This window comes from Pholcus phalangioides, unplaced genomic scaffold (assembly GCF_987345545.1).
Source record: "Pholcus phalangioides strain wild (caught in Gottingen) unplaced genomic scaffold, Ppha-v1.0 ptg000004l_1, whole genome shotgun sequence".
In the NCBI taxonomy this organism is placed as follows: Eukaryota; Metazoa; Arthropoda; class Arachnida; order Araneae; family Pholcidae; genus Pholcus; species Pholcus phalangioides.
This window is the reverse complement of record NW_028301597.1, coordinates 47737377-47760908: the sequence shown is the minus strand read 5'-3', so window position 1 is coordinate 47760908 and position 23532 is coordinate 47737377. Positions and strand designations below refer to the sequence as shown.

Below are 23532 nucleotides of genomic sequence, written 5' to 3'. Positions count from 1 at the left end.
ACAGTAAAACTAACATAAGAAACTTTCTTCTAAAGGTGAATATGGAGATTGTGAAGTGCCTGTTGTTGACCTTTTGACTCAGGATGATGGGGACATTGAAATGAAAACCTCCATTGAGTCTCAACCAGAAAATGATCCATTGTTGCAGACATGCCAAAAGGTGAAACAATAATATTATGATCAATCTGTGAAGCACAGAATAATTATGGTCGAAACATATCAAAATCTGCATATTAAGACAATATGTATGCAGTAATTAACAGCAATGATTGTGAAATTTGTTATGTGAACTTTAAACTTACAGCCATATGTGGATTCAGAAGACAGAAGGTATTGGGTGATTTCTCTACTTATAATTAAAAAAACTGTATTATTGGCATAGGCAAGATGTCCCCCTCATTGTTGGGAAAGCCTTGTATCTGTTTTGATTTAATTTTCAATACATTAAAATTTTTCAATCTTGTTTATCTTGTTACACACTATTTTTAAAGTCAGTACAGAAATGTCTTTGCTGCATGGACTCTAAAAACAAGGGCTTTGTCTAACAATTGATGACTGTAAAATCATTTCCTCAAAAACTTCTCTCATTCAATGTCAGCAATAAGGTGATCTGAAGCATTTCTTAATTTTTAATGAATTTTATGTTCCTGAACAGCTATAGATATCTTTGTACAGCCATTTCAAATCAGTTGAAAGCTATACACCCCTGTTTGCATGCATTAAATAATGATGCATAATAAATGTTAAAAAATTAACTGAAAATAAATAACTCAGTTGATAATTTAAAAAATAAATACCAAAACAAAAAATATTTTTATGTACACATTATTATACTTTTCAGTTGATGCTTGACATGAATAATCAGATGTTTTTTAGTATTGAAAATTTATTTTTAGGAAATTCGAAATGCTCCAGATGGTCAAGAAGCTACAAAGCCAAAGAAAAGAAGAGCAAGTTTCTATATGCCAGAGATATTGCAAACAAAAAATTTCACTGAAGAAGAGTTGCATTCTCTGGCAATCAAAGGTTTCGTTAATCAACTGGGTTTGGAGGTAATTGATCATTTCTTGTTTTGGAGTATTTTTCCCAAAGCTATTTCAGAATTATTACTTTTTGAATGTAATACAAATAATAATAAACATATTCAAAATAATCCTGTAGCTCATGCAAAACTTTTATTTAACCCTGAAGAGTTTTTAAAATTAGATCATGTTTAATTTTTTTTTCAGGCTATGTTGAACACAAAACAATCAAATTTTATGTTTCTGATTCATCATTTTACATTTATTGCTATAATATAAAAATTTTTGGGTGCAAACATGTTTTGCTGTGTAATGTAAACAAATGGATTCATTGTTGATTCTGTGGAACTTTTGAACTAAAATTTCAGGTCTTCAAAAAATGATATTTTCAACAATAAGTGATCATATTTGACACATCATCAATAAAACTTTATCTTCAAGATTTGGTGCAGAGAAAAAAATTTTAAATACTTGTCAAGTTAAAGAAATAAAACATACAAAAATCAATTTAAAAAGGCAATACAGTGGAGCCCTTTCATAGCAATTTTTGAAGAACCAGAGAAAATTGTAGTTGTATCATTACTAAAAGGATCTAATTTAATGTGTATTATTGCTACAGGAAATCTTTCAAACTAAAGAGTACTATCATTACAGTGGCATGAGTTTCATTTACCTCGGCTAATGAAAATAATTTGTTCTAGAATCATGTTCATTAGCTGAAATCTTTGATAGCCGAAAAATGATTTTCATAGGTTTCTATGGAAAATTAAAAAAAAAATTTCAGGTACTGCCTAAAATTTAAAGATGAGTTTTTTAAAACACCAAAGAGTGCTATAAAAAAGATAACCAACCATTATCATCTGTTAAAATGAACTGCTTCAAAATTTGATGCGTGAGAATTACAACAGGAAGACGAGATACTGAAGATCTTTTTTATTTTACACGCTTTTACTTTATTACACACAACTATTTAGTGGACTAAAGTTGGTGTTGTGAAATAACCCAGTCTATTTTGTAGGTGACCCCATCCGCTTGTGATTTGGTCAGTTCATTTCTGAATTGTTTTCTGGTGTTGTGAAATAACCCAGATTTCTGTGTCTCATACATGCAGATGAAAAAGATAAGTTCCTGGAATGTCCAGACTATTCAGTTTGATGCCAAGAGTCGTGCACTGAAAACGCATGTTTTGAAAATACAGGCTCCTTTTTGTCTGTGCATTTTCTGTCAGCTGAATCTTTCATTTTACATGAATGGTTCAGGAACTTTCAGAAAGAGAAGTAGAGCTACATCTGTGAAAACGATTCTGAGGTGGATATGAGTTAATTGGGCTCAAGAGGTAGTAATTCTGATGATGATTGGGGAGGGGGCACTAAAATTTAGCTCACAACATGATTGTTCTATGTTAGTGTGTGCATCCATATCAATAAAAAGGTTTGTTAGCCGAGGTAGTAAAACATTTTTAAAAAAGTCTTGGTTAGCCAAAAAATTTGTAAGCCAAGGTGATCATTATCCGAGGTATCACTGTATATACGATTATTGCTATAGAAAGTATTTTTAAATGAAAGCTTCACTGTAGTTTTTTCTATAGGTATTCATAAGGAATTCCAAAGGAAATAATTTAAATATAATCTATACCTATCATTCTGATTTTTTGTTTTCATGAAATATGTCACTAAATTGTTTTTGAATAAAGAAAAGTAAAAGTTATGTATTAATGCAACATTATCAATTAAAAGAGGGTGTATTAAACATTTATGTATTTCAATTCTTTCCCCCTTTGTATTCTAGGATGAATCTTTTGTCAGTGATTATGTGTGCGTCAAAGAATACTCTACAAATTCATACATCATTCGTGAAGAGACTGTAGAAGATGTTGCATTACTATATGTCATTTCAGGTTCATTGAGTGTTTCACAGAAAAGTATTGACAAGAAAGAAGAGGTAATCATAAATAAATAATGATCATTAGGTTATATCATTGTACTTTAAAAATAGTTACTTACTCTATATTGTTTTTTTAATCGAAAAGGTTGAAATTTTATATTCTTTTGCATCAAACACCTTTTTTTTCACTGAGTTTTATTCTCTACAAAGTTCAAATTTTCATTTTTAGAGTGTGCTATTTGTAGTACATAGTGGTGAAATAATGGGTGCTCTGGCTGTTCTAAGTGGGGAGCCTTCATTATTCACAGTAAGAACAAGGCATCCTAGTCGTGTGGGAATATTGAGCAAGAAGCATACATATGAGTGAGTGAATCTATTCAGTTTGGTATGTGCTTAAATTAATACTCAGGTATGATATGAACCGATTTAGCAATGGTATTTTCATGGAATTTTAACAAAATCAAAAAAATTATCCAAAAAATCCAAGTAAAAGTAAAAAATTGCTATACTTTTTTTGCCCTCCCCATCAACTTTGAATAAAAAAATTTGACTATAAATAGGAAATGGATGAAATTACAAGTTTATTGGTAGAAAGATGATACATGTCTGATACAGAATTTCTTATTCTCCCCCCTCCATGTGGTAGTTTCCATGCTGGAAGTTTGATATTTGTAAATTAAAAGTAACAGATTTTGAATAATTTTTTTTTCAATACAGGATTTTACGCACAAAACCTCTTGCTGTTTTGCATCTGGCACAAAGTGTAATCAAGAGACTCTCTCCATTTGTTCGTCAAATTGATTTTGCACTGGAGTGGATCAATGTAGAATCTGGGAGAGCAATCTACCGGTATGTGTGTAATCTTGATTATTTTAAACTAGTGTTATTGTTACAAAAAATATTGGTAACGTAATTTGTTGACGACTCCTCAAGTTAACAAAGCCATGAGGAAAAAAAGAAAGATCATTCTATTGGTCGAGAGCATTCCAGCGAAAGTTTGCCCCCGTCATGAAGCACCACTCTTCGAGAACTACAAGTGGTGCTGGAATCTTCTATTTCTTGAATGTCTGACTAATCTATAAAAATGATGCAATGAAGAGATGAGGGAGAGAGTCAGTGTTTTTTTTACTTTAAGCTCAGTTCGAGATTCTTATTTGTCGATCGTGTTCTGTCTGCTTGTAAATACGTGTAAAATAGCTGTTTTCTATGAATAAATCTGTGACGTCCTGAAAACTGCTTCATCCTCTGATCATTTCAAGGACTTGTGAGATAGTGTAACAATGTCACACGAGTCACATGTGTCATAAATATTCTGTTTATTGTAAATTAAACTTAAGTACCAATCAAAAAATTTGAAAGCACAAATTGTGTCGAGCTTTTACTTTTTGCATTGAAGTCACTAACAGATGCACTTTACATTGTGTGATGTATGATATAAATACGATGATATAAATATGAAATTCAATGGTTTTTGTGAGATTTTGACTTATGGCTAAAAATTACGGTAATTAAATTTACTTAGTGTAATGAAACATTAAAAAAAAAATTTTACATGTCAAGTAAATTTTGATGGATATAAAATTATCACATTGATGTGTAGAAATCAGTGCCACAGTTCTTTATATTTCTTTTTTTAAAAATTTTGTTCAAAAAAAAAAAGAAAGAGAATCTTTAACTCCCTTTCAGACCCAAACATTTATTTTTTGAAATTTTCAAAATGTTTTTGCATTTTTGATACTCAAAAAATACATTAAAAACATAAATGTCAACAAACCTTGATTTTTCAATTCTATTTCAAATTTTCAATTTCTCTTTGTGAAGAAATAATTCATTTTGTTCAAATTTTTTCAGCCAAGATGATGCAGGGTGTCTTTTCACATACTATTTTTTCCATAATGTTATTGCTAAATTTTATGTAATAAATCATACTTTTCTCTGAGACGTTTTCTCCTGGAAGACATCTGAAAGAACCCCTGAAAGTTCAACTTCAAGTGCTGCCCTATGACGAAACCCCTTAAAATTCATATTCATCATATTTCAAACTCAAAACTTACACAATCCTTTAAATCAGAAGTAACTCCCTGTGGTCAAAAGAAAAAGTTTCACAATGAGGAGAAGCAGCCATTTGTGACACCAGGGTCTGAAAGGGTTAAAAGGTTAAAAACAATAATTTCATACAATAATGGTTTTTTTTTTTGTTTTTTTTTATTAATAATTCAAAACAGCACACATAAATACATGGACACAAATATACAAAATAAAATAAAGACAACAGAACAAAAAACAAAACATACACTATACAGCTCTTAGGGACCCATTTGGTCCGTCCTAGAGCTTAATAAATGTTATATATAATAAACGGCACGCTCCATTTATATTTATTTCATTTCATTCATTTTTTTTTTTTTTATTATTATAGATATTTCAAATTTTTCCTTGGTTACCTATTTATATTTTCAATAAACCTTTCAAAATTCGTTATAGAGTTTGAGAATGTGAAGATTTCTTTCTTGAGATGTTTATTTATTCTAAGGTCTGATAATTTTTTTCCGAATTTGTTACAAATAGTTGGTCCTAGGTAATTTATACTTTTTTGAACAAGGTATTTGTTTGTTTTTGGAGTTATATACAAGAAGTTGTATCTATTTGAGGTTCTATCGTTATTAGTTTTAAGAAATAAATTATGGTTTTTAGTCATAAAATTATGTAGGAAAATTATGTTCAGCTGCCAATCAGTGGAATTGTGTCTCAAATATTCCGAATTGGTTCTGAAAATTAAAAAAAATATATTTACAAAATACTCTTTTTGTAGATTATCAGCAACTAGATATGAGATTGATATAGAATTATTATATATGATATATGAGATTATATATCAGTAGTTCTCAACCTTTTTGGCTCACTGAGTCCTTTTAGATATTCAATTTCTAGAGCGGAGCCCCTTAGACCTATTTTTTATTTATTCATCCTAGTTACTGATTTATTTTTTTTTGTTTAAAAATGTTTACAAATTATTTTTTTATGAACTTGGGGTTTTTTATTTTTTCTTTAGTGGCCGGGGAGCCCCTGGGGAGTGCACACGGAGCACCAGTTGAGAACTGCTGTTATATACTATACAGAGACTGATGTTATATATTTTTTAGTCAATTCTTGACAACGTTTAGTCAATTGATATGACAACGTAATACTTAGTGAATTCACAAATATTTTTTAGAGTTTTTTGTTGAATAATGCTGTAGCTGGAAAATATGCTCAATTTTGCTTAAACAACTGAAATTGAGACAATTCATAAAGAATACGTTTGTTAATGCAAGTTTTTTTTTTAATAAAGTTTTTTTCATATTCTGCACATATAGTCAAGATGATATTTCTGACTGCACATACATCTTACTAAGCGGGCGATTAAGATCAGTGCTCAAACGTTCTGATGGCAAGAAGGAACTTATTGGTGAATATGGTAGAGGTGACCTAGTGGGAATAGTAAGTTATGACATAGATTTATTATGTATATCCATTATTAATTTTTGTCTATGTAATGCTATAACAATAATCAGATATATATATATATATATCATCCAACTCTAACAACTGAGTTAAGGTTTGAAAAATCATTGATGTTTGATATTTTGCTTTACTATGATTTAGTATGACAGATATCACAATACATTTTGTAGTATTTTAAAATTCCGTATTTTTATCAGAAGACCATTGAAAATAATGTTTTCCACTAATTTAATTTCATTTTTTTAACAGCAGGTGTTTCAATATATACATATAGGCACTCCTTACTTACAGCTGAAGTATTTGATATGAGACAAAAATTAATTTAAAATGATGCTTTAGGCAACAATAATACAGTAAAGCCCTTGCTACAATGATACTCAATATAACGATAAATCCCTACGCAATGATATTTTTTTTCAATATCTATCAATATATTTTTAAACTTGCCACATATTTTAGGACATCTTATAATATTGTTTTTGGTACTGCCTGATCATGGAAAGGGTTTACGAAGTTTTCAGTATCACTACTTTTTTTGTGCGATACACCTCTTTACAAGGATAACACATCCAACTGAATTTTGTTTATCAATTAATCGATTAAAATGTTTTCAGTGAATAAATACCCAAAAGCACATTTTTAGTGATGGTAACAACACTTATATTTAGAAAAAGTGCCAGTTGCAGTACAAATTTAATGGCACATGATGATAATGTTGCCTGTCGATATAACGATAATCCCTCTACAATTTTTTTTTCTCTATCCACAGAATATTGTTACACTGATGTCTTGCTGTATATTAAATCCATTTTACCAAAAATTTTTCAGCCCTCTCCTCACACAGATAGATATTTTAGATCTTCTGGTTTTTTCATGCTATCTCTAATTGATCATAGCTTTATATTAAGCTCTACTTTGGTTTCTCTTTGACAAATTAATTTATTTTACGGTCCCCCCATGAACATAAGTTTTTTCATCATTTTTTGTCTCTTATTTTTTAATTTCTTCAAAGTAAATTTTTATAATTATAAAATAAGTTGAATAAAATCTTGTAATATAATAAGTTTGCTGGCTCAAATGAATGTGAAAATGTATAGAGTGGATAATATCGATCGCCCAACAATTACTTTTGTGATGCCTTATGGAAACTAATATAGAAAAGTTTTCCATTTTATGATCCTCCCCCAGCAGTGGATTGCCACCTCTTGAAAATGGACTGAGATATTCTATCTCGTTAGAAAGCCAAGTTCAATAGTCTTCTTTTCACGATTGACGCTTTCCTCTTCATGTGGAAAGATGTTATAACCTTGTTAATAACCACGTAGGCATTTGAAAGATGTTATAACCTTTGTTATTATGTAATAAATTCACCCACGATATTGACAAATTTATCACAGTATTTGTAAAGTGCTAGCTAAATGAGATTTATTAATTAAAATTATTATATTTATCTCTAAATTATTTCTCAAAAACAACACTTTTTTGCCAAAATGTGGTAATTTTGGAGTCTAATTTCTAAGTCAAATCTTTTGAGGGTATGTGCATACCGTGTATAGAGTGTTCACTTCATGATCTTTTTTTTTTACCGGTGTTTCAAATTATATCACATGCTGGTAAAAAAACGGTAACATTTTTTGAGTTATTTTAAAGTTTCATCAAAATTGTTAAAGCTTTAATGAAGGATTTGAAAATGATAGCTTGAGAAAAGTGACTGGTGGAAACAGTAAAATAATAACGATTCAATCAGAAACTTTTAATCAAACTAATTATTTTATGAATTGGCATATTTAAAATAATTAGTGGTTTTAGATTTTTTCCATTAATTATTCATCGAGTCACATTCTCATACAAAATTCTACATGTTACAATGAAGATTTTTCATTTCCCTATGACTGCAATTAATTTTTATCACGCTGAAATTTAAATAAATTTATTTACCTTTCTACAAGAAAGATTTTAACGACTTTGAAACTTATTCCAGCCTGCATGATTCATTCAGAACTTGATCATTTTTTCAGGTGAAGTTTCATTCAACCCTTATAAATATGAAGGGTTTGGTTGACCCGAGCTCCTCTTAGCAGAGACGAACTTCAAGCTCTCACTATCCTAGGCACTGCTAATTTTGCCATCCCATTAAAATACTCTTATATTTTGTTTCTTAATATTTTTTTTCGAAAAATCATGTCCCCTCCCTTAGCTCTCAATATTCAAAATGGAAGCTGTCTCTTTACTGTTTGTTCTTTTAAATATGGTTTTGAGTATTGTTTCATACCATACTTAAAACATAAATGAGATGCCATAACAATTTTTAACCGTATATTTGTTAGGCTTCATCATAACAATTTGTAACTGTGACCGATTTCGTTCAACAAGCTTCTTGTATTAATCAAATTAATTGTGTTGCAAAATTATAATCAAAAGCCATGATGGGACATGTAAATCTTACAAAATTTCTAAATTGGAACTTTAAAAACTCAAAGTTGTTAATGGTAATTAATTCATTTAAATAAGGCATTGAATGAACACAGATGTTGATCAATGAAAAAACATTTTTGTATTTGTGTATAACAACTGCATAAAAATTTGAAATGTGTACACACGCACACAAGGGAAAAATGCTTTCTTGATTTGTCTTAGGGCGAACAGAATTATCATCACCTTCAAAAATGCCAAGTTATAAGTTTGGTGTATGTTCTGTGAATTTGGTAGGATTATGAAGTAATGTAATCAGTTTTTAAAGCATTATAGCTCCCTAATTATTGGTCAAATCAAAAAACTGAAATTATTTTTCCATATTAGTTTTTGACAAAGAATCACGTGCAATTATTGGGTGGCCGACAGCATCCACCCTGTATAATTAAAAATAAAATGTGAGCAAATATTTTTCATGTTAGCATTTGTATTTGATGTTTGTTCTAGGTGGAAGTCCTTACCAATACTCCCAGATCAACTACAGTCATGGCTGTCAGGTATTTTTTTCCCTGATTAGAATTTTTGTACTTTATGATTTTTCATTGTGCATGATAGCATTTCTTTTATATGTTGTCTGCACAATTGAAGAATGTATGTTTTAATTTTCATTAGGAATTCGGAGTTAGCAAAGCTTCCTGAAGGTCTTTTGAATGCAATAAAAATCAAATATCCTGAGGTAATGTTTTTTCATAGCACTGTAAAAAAAAAACTAAAAAAGTAAAAATTTTAATTTAATGTTGTTTATTATTAGATCCTCCTTTTTCTCTTTTGAATATTTTTAAAACCTGTATAATAATAATAACCAGTCTTAGATCTACTGAACAAATTTTTTTCTGCTCGAAACTGCTGCAAATATAAACAGTAATACTGTATTTACTCAACCCATATGGAAAGATCTCGCATATAAGACAAGGTAGAATTTTAAAGATAAAAATAAGGAAAACTAGATTTATTACTTAAAAACTTTATTTAGTTTATTCACAGGTACTAGCATAATATTTTTAGGGCAAGAGATGATGTAAATGCAGGTTGACATATTATTGTACAGGGGATTTCTGAATAAATTCTGGGGGGCATGCTCAAAATTGTGTTAAAAAATACTACTAAACTGTACAGGCACCTCATACACATTCTCTGCAGAATTTCTAACGAATCCATAACAGGAATACGTTGTGTGTTACTCTGAAGTATTCATGCTGTCCAGAGTTATGTACATTTGATGTTCTTGCTAGTGCTTTAAAGACTACTACTTCACCAAACACCAACTCTGGCCATATCGCTATATTGCAATTTACTGCCATAGTGAGATGGGTTGGAAGTGAAAGTGCTGTCTATCGGTGGTCGCCTTGAGTTCGTTAGGGAAAATATCTTATCTATATCCTCCCTTGGGTTCGAACCCGGGACCCAGACAACAACCTTCACGATGGTAGACGAGTATCTCACCACCATGCCACTCGGGCACATGCTTTAAAGACTGGACACACCCCACTTCCCATCTTGAAAATGTTGACAAGAGTTACACACATTTCAGGATTATGACATACTTCCATCTTCTTGCTAGTTCTGCCATCTGTTTTCTATATTACAAAATACTGTGGGTGCTTAAGCACCCACTGCTTTGATGCCACTGTTGTGATCCCTGTGTCTGCCCCAGGGGCCCTGAATGAAACAGTAACCCCCCAAAGTATTGGAAACTTTCATACATTTTGAAATTGCCTTTCATAAATTCTGAATTTTCATTCTGGAACTATTTCTCATTAGTTTTCAATTGTTTTATTCATCAGTTTTTGATTGCTTTACTTTCTGATTATGACTTCAATTTTTCCATCAATATTGAATTTTTAATAAATCCCAAATTATAATTTTCAATCAGTCAAAATTATTATTAAATCTGGAGTTTTCTTTAATTCCCATTTTTCCTTTTTTTTTTTTGACATTTTTTTTGTTCAGATATTCACTCACACATGTAGGAGGACCTAGGCTTTTGAAGCAGTGAAAATTGACCAAAAAAAATACAGCATTTTCCTAACTGTGAATCTTATTTGGGAAAATTCAATGTGCCATATATGAAGTTAAATATTTTTGAAATAGTTGAACTGAATTGCTGTTGCTAAAAAATGGTTCATTCAATCAAAATAGTTGATATAAATAGATAAATTATCATTAAATAAGTTGGTCAGATGAAAAATAATCATATTGAAAACTCGAATGGGAAAATTTCAACTGTATGCTCATGTGAATGTCACTGTTTGATTTTTTTTTTCATAATAATAATGATTAACATTTTTAATAAAATTTATAAAAATTTGTTAGCACAATACCAAATAAAAAAAGATTTTCCTAAACTAATTGAATATTTTTTAGCCCAATTGAAATTTTTTAATATTACCATCCAAGAAACTGAATCTTTCTTGAAATTCTATATATTTTTGTTTCTCTTAGAATCACATGATTCATATTTTCATTATTAGGTAGTTACTCGGTTCATTCACCTACTTGGTCATCGTATTCTGGGATCACTTCAGAAAAGGCTTCCAAGTATGTATCCAAGTCTTAACATATTTACATCAAGCACAAAACATTTTTTTAGTTCATATACAAACATGCATATTAGAGTTAACTGTTTACAAAAACATGTCACAACAGAGAAATTGCCCAATAAGGTAGCTGAATAGGAAAAAGTATTTAAAGAACATGTCCATAATTGAATATGGTTGACATTTTAATCAGCAATTCAAAGTTTTCCAAAAAAATAAAAAATTTAAAAAGGAAATATGCTGCCCATAAAAATATGATTGTCACCATCTGAGTGCAGATAGCTTCTCAATATTCCCCATAATGTATGTCATATTTGCTTTTAAACATTTCTATTGTGGGGAATTTGTGATAACAGAAGCTATTCTATGTATTTACAAACCTCTTGGGGGGGGGGGGGGGGGAATTCTCAGCAACCTCACAACCAAAGTTGTTCTTTAACTTACAGATATTAGTGTCCCATTGCCAAAGCACTGGATTGATGTAGTATTAACTCATAATTCATCTTATCAATCAATTGAAAAATTTTTAAATGTCTATCGTGTTCCTCTGAAACTCGCACTCCTATGATGAAAACTGGATCAAGCCTCTCTTCATAGCTCAAGCACTGCTTGCCAACTAGTGTTTTTGTGGCTCTTCTTTTTGTAGCCCTTCAACCAAGTCTATATTTTGTCCATAGCTATGAATTTCCCAACCGAGTAGTGTACTTTAGGCTGGGGTGAACTAAGCTACACAAAAGTCAAATAATGACTTAAAAAGAACGCAAAGAGATCTTTTCAAATAAGAAACCCCTAGCCTTCTATTTTCTTTTTAAAAAATGAGGGTCATGTGTAGCGAATTCGTTTCAGCTATGCCCCCGCGATTCTTACATCCATAATATAAGTCACAGATAAACTCAATGAAACATTGGCAATTTTCAGATTAAGCCATTTACATAGCTGCCAAGTCTCCCGAATTTTTCGGGAATCTCCCGAATTTTAGCTTCATCGCTCGACCTCCCGAAAAGTTCTTAAATCTCACAAATTTTTACGAAAATCACAAAAATCCCTAATTTTCCCTAAACATTCCCTACTTCATTAAAAAAAATCCCCGCTTATGAAAACAATCCCTAAGAAATTTCTTGTGGGGCATGAAGCCAAGGCCGTCTCTATTCTAGAATAGGGAATAGAGACGGCCCTGCATGGAGCCTCTTTCTTTTTCCCTTTCGAAATGCCGTCACACGTCGTAAATGGGAAATTCCCTTTTTAAGGAAGTTTTACAAACCTTCTGATGGTAACAAGAAAGTTGTTTGTCTTATCGTGCAGGGAAATGGCTTAGCAGCCAATAGTCCTGGATAATAATTGAAGATTATAGTGACGCGTATATGGTCAAAATTTCTTTTGTTGAAGTTGCGTACGTGCGATATAACAAAGCATGAATACTGATAAGCAAAAACATATTTAAATAATTTTAAAGATACTTATTATGATGAATTTCCTTTCATCAAACATTCCAGAAGAGGGCCGACTTTTCCTTTTTGTACAAGTTGTGTTACGGACATAAACATCGGTCATGGAAAGTCTGCCATCATCACTCGTGAAATGGAAAAAAAAAAATCAAGCAAGTGTCTTAGTCAGTGTCTTTAAAAATTGACGCTTTTTTTCCTTCATCTTCTGATGATTTTGGGGTCATTCGCGCAGAATGTTTGTTCACAGCGTTTCTGATTGAACACAATATTTATTTTTACATCATTGAAGTTTTGGCCTCCAATTTCACTTGTTTTTTGCGTAGGAATTTTATTCCCAAGGGTAATGGGAATAAAATCTTCCATGTGTGTATAATCCCTATTTTAATTTGACTTCAGTTTTTGAGTAGGGATTTTATTCCCTATGCTTTAACTTTTATGTTTGGAAAATCCCTATTTTAATTTGACTTCAGTTTTTGAGTAGGGATTTTATTCCCTACGCTTTAACTTTTATGTTTGGGAAATCCCTATTTTATTTGGAAAAATCCCTATTGTATTTATTAGGGAGTGGTTTTAGCATAAAATACGGGTTTGCGCGAAAATCTCCCGAATTTTCATTTTCAAAAGTTGGCAGCTATGATATATGTATATATGAATTGACATCATCATCATCATGCCCCACCCCCAGCAATAATGATCGTGCCCCCCCCAGACTTCCAAGTCTATCTCTGCCTATGCTTGAGCTATGAAGAAAAACACAGTTGACACTTTTAAAAAGAAGTACGATAAACATAGTGGGATAAATTGAGAAGCTATCTATACTATTTGTATTTATGTAGGATTAAATTTGTGGCCTTGATATTGGCACAAATAAATACAAAATTTGCCACCCCCCTATTCTTAGTAGTCTTTAACTTTAGCTTCGAAAATTCCAAGCATGATAACTAATTTTAATCAGTAAAATGTATTTCTGTTGCTCATATTTAAATCTTTTCTTTTCACTTTTCTAGGTGAAAAAGCTGTTACAATGGATTCTAGACCATCTGGTTCCAATTTCGCAACAGTAGCAATTTTACCAGTCACTGATAATGTTCCTCTTTTTGCTTTCACTATGGAACTATACCATGCATTGACTGCAATCGGTGGGTATGAATTTCAATTCGCATTGTGCCACATATGTTTGACTAATTATTATTCTAGATAATGGATTCTTGAATCAATCATTTCAGATGTAATGATCGATTTCAAATATAATTATTGTTTATTATCTCCAAGTATTTTACATTCACAATTTTATATTTATAGGTCCTACTCTTCGACTTACATCAGATTTCATAAAGAAATCACTTGGACTAACGGCATTAACTAGGTACATGCTGCAGATTATTTCAATTATTCAGAAGGTTGAAAAATACTAACATATATTTTTATAAATTAATATTCATCAACAATATTGAGATAAATGCACATTTAAACTGTTTAAAATCTCATTAAAATTATGTGCATTGTTATTTATTTTGTCTCACTCAGTATCAGATTGTGTATAACATTCATTTTGTAAAATACCAGTTTAATTTCAGATATAGTCTCTCTGAAAACACCAGCTTTAATTTGCTTGATTAATTAAATTCAAACACTTATGAATTATTAGTTACACTGAACAACAAAGTTTGAAAAAGATTCTGGGTCTGAAACAAAAATGATAATTTCTTATGTAATTCAGTGTGCTGAATACAAATTTGACCATAGAAAAGAGACCCCAGATTGACTACGGTTTTCTCTGAAATTGCACATTTAATACATATACAGGGTGTCCCAAACTGTGTGCACAGCAGATATCTTTGTAACCATTGACTTTAGAAGCATACTTCTAATAACAAAAAATTTTCAAATGTCGTGCAGTTACTTAAAATCTTAAAATTTGTTTGAGTGGTCATATGCGTGACAAAATAAAGAAATCAATTTTTTGCACAGTTGCTATGTATTCAAAAACCCAATTAGAAAGTTGTTGCTTTGTCTTTTTGAGGCCAACAAAAAAATTCCATGTTTCTAAGTGCAATATTTGCTGAAATATTTGAGTTGTTAGGAAAGAACAGCATAAATTTTTCATCTGTTCATTCCGTTCTTTCCCAACTTTCCTCTGATTTTTTAACTCAAATATTTCTGTGAATATTACACCTATAAATCTGGAGTATTTTTTATTTTATTTTTTTTACCACATGAAAGACAGGGCAACAACTTTCTAAATGGGTTTTGAGCACATAAGGACTGTATAAAAAGTTAATTTCTTTATTTTTTTACGTATGCAGCCCTTCAAACAAATTTTAGAATTTTAAAAGTAACTGCACATCATTTAAAAACTTTGTAACTGAATGTATGTATCAAAAGTCAATGGTTGCACAGATATCTGCTGTACAAATGATTTGAAACAGCCTGTATAGCAACACAATACAGTACAGACGGACATGACCGCTGACCGCCCAGAGAGACTATCTTGGGATGGTTTGCACTTTTTCCCAAAGAGATGGACATGTCGGAGAGCAAAACAATACATTGAAACACAACATAAGAATGTAAAAAACAAAATATATGTACAGAAAAACCACTCAAATATACAGAAACTCAATAACTTCACCAAGAGGCATAACATTAACATACATAAAAACACAACACAAATACATAGAAATGCAATACAAATACATAGAAATGCAATACAAATACATAGAAATGCAATACAAATACATAGAAATGCAATACAAATACATAGAAATGCAATACAAATACATAGAAATGCAATACAAATACATAGAAATGCAATACAAATACATAGAAATGCAATACAAATACATAGAAATGCAATACAAATACATAGAAATACAACCAAAAATATATGGAATCCCTGGTAATGTTGTCCTATGGTCTTTACCACTTTTTCATTATACAATAACCCTCATAAAGCACCTTTTAACTGTTAACAGGGTAACATCTCATAAACAAGAGCCATATAACTTTTTGATGGTCATATTTATATTCAGCAGGTCAAAGTCATTTGTAATATTGTATATTTTCATGTAGGCTGCAATTTCATTGTTGTTCAGTGTTATTGTGTAAACTTGTCTTATTGATATAAATTGAATTTATTCAAAATATTTTTGATATATTGAAATTAATTTTGTGTGAATTTAGTGCTAATGAGTACAGACTTTGCAATTGGTTGGCTCAGCAAGAAGATCAACATAAAATAGTTCTCTATCAATGCGATCCACATTTTACTACATGGACTCAAAGATGTATTCGTCAAGCAGATTGCATTATTCTAGTCGCACTTGTTGATGAACCACCATCTGTTGGCAGAGTGAGTTATGAATTAACTTATCTTAATATGTTTTAGAAAGGGTTGTTTTTTAATGTTATTTTATTATCTTTTTTTGAAGCTGTAGTGTTTTTAAGTTACAGAATTTATATAAATTCGAACTAAAACATTTCAACCAGAATTAATAGCATACTGTTGCAGGTAGAAAATGAATTGGAAAAGTTTGCTGTTCGAACACAAAAAGAGCTAGTTCTACTTCACAGAGATGATGGCATAAAACCCAGAAACACTGTAGCATGGTTGAATATGAGATCATGGTGTTCATCTCATTATCACATACGGTGCCCGAAAAGAATGTTTACAAAGAGGTCACAGTCAAGACTGGTGAGTTTAGTTAGACAAGCCATATAATTGTATGTTATATTGTAAGTCAATAATTGTGAATTATGATTGCCTTAAATAGAAAAGCATGTAAACTTATTGTTTTTTAATCAGTTTAGCAAGCATTAAATAAAGGAACAAAATACACTTGGTGATTATTGACTGATTGGACACACTTATTTAGAGTGCCACAAGATCTGATAGTAAAATCATGAGATATCTTGAGTGCAGAATCATTCATATACAGAGAAACTCCTATATAATGATACCTTTTACAACAACAATTATCTGTATAGCAATATTGCTTTCCAGTCTCAGCAGACTTCTCACAGCATTAATATATTTTAGCTAACAATAAATCTCCTATCACATTAGAAGTTGTTGTTAAGACAGTCATTCTCCACTAAATACAGTCCTGCCAACTCTCTGGATTTAGGCTGGAGACTCTGGATTTGGGCTGAAGACTCCAGATTTTTTGCCCTTCCTTCGACTTTCAGTAGAAAATTAGATTTGGAAGAAAATTTTTTTCAATTTCTCTTAGGTTTTTCCAGAGCTTTCACGATGTAGTGACATCAATGACTATGGTCGCAGTTGCAGAAAACACCTGTAGAGGGCAGCCATAATTTGCGGAGCTTAAGGCAATTGGAATAGGGATATATCCAGCTATATCCAGTGGCTATAGCAGAACCTACTTACTCGGCTGAAGACGCCTCTTCCATCAAGCAGCCATCGAAAAAAATCTTGGTGACCGCATTTAAGCAAACTGGCAACTGCTTGACTTTGTTTACTTAGCATTTATCGGCAACCATTCATCAAGGGATTATTATTATTGTATTCTATTAACAACTACGCGACAACCACAATAATTTTTTTCAGCTATCATTCATCCAGCTGGAGATCAGATTGACCTGAAAAGTAACAATTTATGCATTTTGAAAGGATACAATTCATTGATGCTGAATTTAATTTTTTTTTTTCTGTATGCTGCATTGTTGTGTGAATCTCATCAAAATTCACATATTTTATTCAAAAATAGATGCAAAATAAATACCTGTGAACATGGCAGTAGCAGGGTATGTTAGATCTAGATTGATTGTACACTACATTATGTGTGATATCACCAGAGCTTTTTTCGTCAGCAGCCTTGTACATTGAAGTTTTTTTTTGTTTTATCTGATCAAATATCTTCAAAAAGAAAATATGCAGCTGCTTTTGAGAGTTCATATATTCAAGATTATTTATCACTGACAGCATTCACGATGATTGTATTCTGCTCAGGGGCAGGGGCACAGACTTGAAAAAATATTGGCAATGCTGAAAGTTCTAGTTGTCCCGTATCTATGGAACTCAAGCACGTAAGCAGGATAGAGAAGGTGCATTGCATTGTTTTCAGAAATTATGGGGGGGGGGGGGCTCAGTCCCCATACAAAATTTATTTTGGGGGCTCAAATGACCTCAGCCCCTAGGTTCCAGTGCCCATGTTCAGGGGTTACCCAGGACCTGCTGGACTGGGGCACTTTTTATCAATTGATAAAAAATGATCACAAAATTTTTTTGATTGGGTCTGCAGAGGACCCTCCTCCCTCGAGAGAATCTTCTGATTTCTAGATTCCAAAAGTTGGCATGTCTGAGAATGTGATGACTGTTTATTGTGCCTGTTAAATGTATCAAGACCAAGCAAAAGTGCTGGAAGATAATTGGAATCCGAATCTAATTGCCAGACGTGCAGGAAATGTTACAAATTTTTGATTACCTGAAATTATATGTTCTGACGCTTTGAAGGGGAAAAAATATATAAAATGAGATTATCCAGTGAGCAAAATGTAATTTACACTGAAACTAATCAGAATTTTCAATTTTTTTTCCATGTATAATATCTCAACTGAGTGACCAGAGCGATATTGATTAAAAAACTGCATGTTATCGCTGCCAGACAGACTGCCATGTTAGAATAATGAAATTAGATTTTTTTTTTTTATTTAGAAGAATTAGAAAAATGGACATTTTCACCAAAATGGTGAGAGACGAAAAAATAATTGTACATCTTTAAATATGGGTAGTATAGTTGCTGTAATCCGTGGCTACTTTGCATCAGTGCTGAAAAAAGGATTCAATTTTACATAACGGGTATTCTAATGAATATTTCCAAACAGTTTCAATTCTACCTGACAGGAGACGTTATCGGTCAACTCATGTATTTGAGTTACCGATACATTTGTCATTTGTGGCTGAAAATATTTGACTTTTTCTTGACAAAATTTCCTGCTGAAATTGAGCAGCACAAATATGTTTAGCAAATGATATTTGAAATGATAGCTGTATCAGTAGCTCAAATACATGAGTTGACCAATAACGTCTCCCGATGGGCAAAACCATACTTGTTTGGAAATACTCATTAGAATAATTGCTAGATAATGTTGAATCTTTTCAGCATTCATGGGTCTGTGCAGATATTTTTGCATGGTCTGGTTTTTGTAAAAAAATTTCTTTATTTTTGTGAAAAGGGTCAGTAATTTTGTAGAAAGCGAAATAATTTCGTTAATTTATCACAAGACAAATTAAATGCCAAATTTATGGTTTCATTAATTTGTATTTTGTGAAGCATCCTTTTTCTAGACCCCAATTTCAGCTGGACAGACTTCTTGCATTGGTGCTAAGTAACCCACAATTATGGGGTACTGTATTTTTAACAGAAAATTATGTATTATGAGGTAATACTGAAAAACAGTAGTTTGATAAATTGTTATTTTAATTATTTTTAAAATTCATTTTCAGACTGCAATGTATGGTAAAATGTTTGAGAGCCCTCCAAATATTCATTCTGACTTTGCAAGATTGGCCCGTTTTTTGACTGGAACATCATTCGGACTTGTTTTAGGAGGTGGGGGTGCAAGGTGAGGTATATACTCTTTAAAGGCAGGTTTTACAATGTTTTGGACAACTTTTATTTTCTGTGCTCGTTCATTTTCTGTAGTTTCATCCAATTAGTGATCTTACGCTTACATATTTTTTCAGAGGTGCAGCACATGTTGGGATGATCAGAGCATTGAAAGAAGCTGGAATTCCTATAGATATGGTCGGCGGAGTGAGCATAGGTGCACTTATGGGAGCTTTATGGTGCCAAGAAAATAATTTGACAACATTCACTCAAAAAGCAAGAGAATGGTCTTTTGTAAGTTTTATTTTAATATTTATCTCATAGAATTTAAAATTAAATTATTTCAGCTGAACATTAAAAAAAAAAATGACAATAGTGAAGTGAATAATAATAAAGAAAGAAAAAGAAGTCAGGATTGTGGAATCTAAATAGAGCATTTGGAATATAGATTCTCAAAAGCATTTGAAATCCACGTTCTAAAAAAGCATTTGGAATTCAGATTCTAGAAAGCATTTGGAATTCAGATTCTAGAAAGCATTTGGAATTCAGATTCTAGAAAGCATTTGGAATTCAGATTCTAGAAAGCATTTGGAATCTGCATTCTAGAAAGCATTTGGAATCTGCATTCTAGAAAGCATTTGGAATCTGCATTCTAGAAAGCATTTGGAATCTGCATTCTAGAAGGCATTTGGAATCTAGATTTTATATGTACCAGCAATTTTTTTTATTAGTTTTACATTAGATTATTTTATTTATCATTCATAGAATCAGTCAATGGTTGTCAAAAACATATCGCTGAAGTTTATATGCCAGAAAAGCTTATGAACTTTTAAAATTACTCACCAATAAGCTTTTCTTGAATTCTACCTTTATAGGAATAGGGCTATATGTAGAATTACAGTAGTTTCAACATGAAAGGTACGGACACCTATGGCTGACCACATTTGATTGAAGTAGAGTTCTATATCCAGCCATTTATCATGATGTAACAATTACTGTTTGTTGAGTGCAATGCGTCGTCTGTCATACATTCACATCACAAACTAGTTTTACAATGCACTTTTTATTTTGCAACCGGTGGAAGCTTACGTTACCTATCATTATCACTAAAAAGCAAAATCACGTCAGAAATGGTTGCTGATTCAGGACCAAGAATAAGAACTATGGCATAACTTGGTGTGACTGATAGTACTGCCTCTTGTTTGGCTTTGTCTTACAATTTCATAATTTAAATTACAATTGAAGTTTTCTTTCACTTCAAATCAATTTATGTATGTGATGCTTCAGAAAATACGGATATTTCTCTTATTTTTCAAAAATAACTTAAAGACGGGACTTTCAAAATATAAACTATCGGTACTAAATACAGATATCTGCTAAACATGCCATATCAGAAGCTGTGTGCTGTGAAATCTCAGGGTACACCAAAAATTTTGAAAAGTTTCTCAGTGTGTTTAGTTTCACAGTTTATCTGTTTATTTGTTTTTAATAGATATGATGTACAAATGAGAAAGTTTTTCTTCTTAATTGTTTTAATTATTGTATTTTTCTCAATAATAACGACACAATTTATTTTGCAGAAAATGAATTCATATTGGCGCCAAATTCTAGATCTAACATACCCTGCTACTGCCATGTTCACAGGTATTTATTTTGCATCTATTTTTGAATAAAATATGTGAATTTTGATGAGATTCACACAACAATGCAGCATACAGAAAAAAAAAATTAAATTCAGCATCAATGAATTGTATCCTTTCAAAATGCATAAATTGTTACTTTTCAGGTCAATCTGATCTCCAGCTGGATGAATGATAGCTGAAAAAAATTTCCGCACATGACCAAATGGACAGAAGCGTTTTTTTCATCAAGTTATCTCATTTTATTTTTTCTGCTTTCCAGAGATAATCTTAAGATAACCCTTTCAGACCCTGCATGCACAAATGTGTGGGTTGCTTTTTCTTACTGTAGGTGTTTGTTTTTTTTTTGCTTTCAGGGAGTGTTAAGCACTGGCTTTAAAAGATTGTGTAAGTTTTGAGAAAGAAATATAGTGAACACACATGACCTTTTTGTTGGCTTTCATCAGAGGGCAGCACTTGAAGTGGAACTTCTGGGGGTTTTTAAGATGACTTCCAGGAAGAAATTCTTCCTGGGAAAGTGTGATTTATTTCATAACATTTAGCAATAATATTCTAGAAAAGTTTGTATGCGAAGATGTATATATATCCTGCATCATCTTGGCTGAAAAAAAAAATTAACAAAGTGAATTATTTCTTCACAAAAAAGGGGAAAAAATTAAAATTCAAAAATTAAAAATAAAATAAAGATTTGATGACATTTATGTTTTTAATGAATATTTTGAGTATCAAAAATGCAAAAACATCTTGAAAATTCCACAAATGAATGCTTGGGTCTGAAAAGCATAAAATTGAAAATGAATATTTTACTTACCTGCCTACAAAATGACACTTTAATATATAAGATGACCTCCCCACCCTACCCATTATACATCTGAATCAGGGTGGATTGTTTGATGGGAATTGAAAAAATATCCTGTCTTATAGTCGGGTAAACATTATTGCTACTACTTCACCGTACATGCATCTTGTGCACATTTCTCTGCGAATAAACACTGCATCATACTAATGCATACTTCATTAGATTCTGAGAATATGATAAAATGATAAATTAATTTATTTTTAGGTGCTGCTTTCAACCGCACAATTCAAGATGTATTTGGTGATAGGCAGATAGAAGATCTGTGGCTTCCATATTTCACAGTGACAACTGACATCACAGAAAGCTCAATGAGAGTTCATACTCACGGTGAGTAGTTGGTAAATAAAGCATCAAGTCGTATTTTTACTATGTTCACAATCACCCAATCAAAAGTGTAACTCATGTACCAATATTTTGATCTTTTCAACTGGTATGTGTTAGTGGTCATCAAAACCTGTATTATAATTTTATGCTAGTGGATAGTGTCACAAGTCTGACAAAGGTTTGATGCAGGAACATTCTTCAAATCTTTCAACTTTGAATTCGCAGTAGCCAGGTCGATAAAATACTTGCCTAAAGTACCAAAGGATGTTTAGAGGTGTTGTGAGTTTGATACCTGGTTCATCCTTGTCAGAAAAATTTCCTGACACGGGTACAACAGAAACGGCGACATTACCACAGAAAAAATTGCTACCACAGGGAGTCCCCATTGAGGGGTTGCGCATCAACCTTTCAATGAGTATAAATAACAAGCCTGCCATTCGGAATAAAAGCAATAAATTGTAGGTCCCAGTCTAATTTGCCTTCGTGTGCAGAAAATGGCCGTGGTGTGACAAAAATGATCAAATGATTGAATTCAGTAATAAGTTATTCCAATGCATGTGTAGATTAATTTCAGTTTCATCACATTATCAATCATCATGAAGGTTAATTAAAACAACCTACGTAATCTTAAAATCTTATTTGTGATCATTGAATACAATAGTAGAACCCTATTTTTCTCTAATAGGGTTGTTAATAAATGGAATAGCTTACCCCCGGAGGTAGTAAATTGTAACACAATTGACACGCTTAAAAAGAAATGCGATAAGCATGTTGGGGTAAATCGAAAAGCTATCCATACTTAGAATAAGACAACCATAAGTATTCTTTATGGGCATTGTATAATATTTTATCATGTGTATATATTATTGTTTATAATTTTTGTTAATTGCATTTTTAATTGGGTAATATGGGGTTCATATGACAACCATATTTTTATGGGCATCTTTTTATCAGCCACCTCGTTGGGCATTTTGCCTGTTGTGGCGTTGTATTTGTAATTGTAATTGTAATTGCTGTATTTTTGAAATATATGACATCCATATTTTTATGGGCATCTTTTTCTCAGCCACCTCCTTGGGCATTTTGCCTGTTGTGGCGTTGTTTTTGTATTTGTATTTGAAGAAAAAAACAAATGTGTGTTTGTGTGTGCATGAACCTGAATTTCAGTCTGAAATGTTTGATTTTCAGCTTTCTTCTTTTTTATAAAAATATATTTTTTGTGAGTGTTACACGTGATTGCTTCATAGAAAGGGAAATTTCATGTTTTAGTTAACTT

General features: G+C 31.7%; 1 protein-coding gene across 4 annotated transcripts in view; it reads left to right on the top strand.

The window, feature by feature from the left end:
- The window catches only part of LOC149087743 (neuropathy target esterase sws-like), a 63377-nt gene that overhangs the window by 19235 nt on the left and 20610 nt on the right, over nt 1-23532 (top strand). For all 4 annotated transcript variants that reach the window (XM_089231633.1, XM_089231629.1, XM_089231632.1 and 1 more), the window contains exons 11-27: nt 36-160; nt 897-1052; nt 2811-2963; nt 3136-3269; nt 3624-3755; nt 6263-6386; nt 9330-9379; nt 9495-9558; nt 11354-11420; nt 13872-14003; nt 14167-14230; nt 16048-16216; nt 16376-16558; nt 19331-19449; nt 19571-19727; nt 21014-21077; nt 22137-22259. In XM_089231633.1, coding sequence (XP_089087759.1) covers nt 36-160; nt 897-1052; nt 2811-2963; nt 3136-3269; nt 3624-3755; nt 6263-6386; nt 9330-9379; nt 9495-9558; nt 11354-11420; nt 13872-14003; nt 14167-14230; nt 16048-16216; nt 16376-16558; nt 19331-19449; nt 19571-19727; nt 21014-21077; nt 22137-22259 — 2016 coding nt within the window. The remainder of the gene's footprint in view (nt 1-35; nt 161-896; nt 1053-2810; nt 2964-3135; nt 3270-3623; nt 3756-6262; nt 6387-9329; nt 9380-9494; nt 9559-11353; nt 11421-13871; nt 14004-14166; nt 14231-16047; nt 16217-16375; nt 16559-19330; nt 19450-19570; nt 19728-21013; nt 21078-22136; nt 22260-23532) is intronic.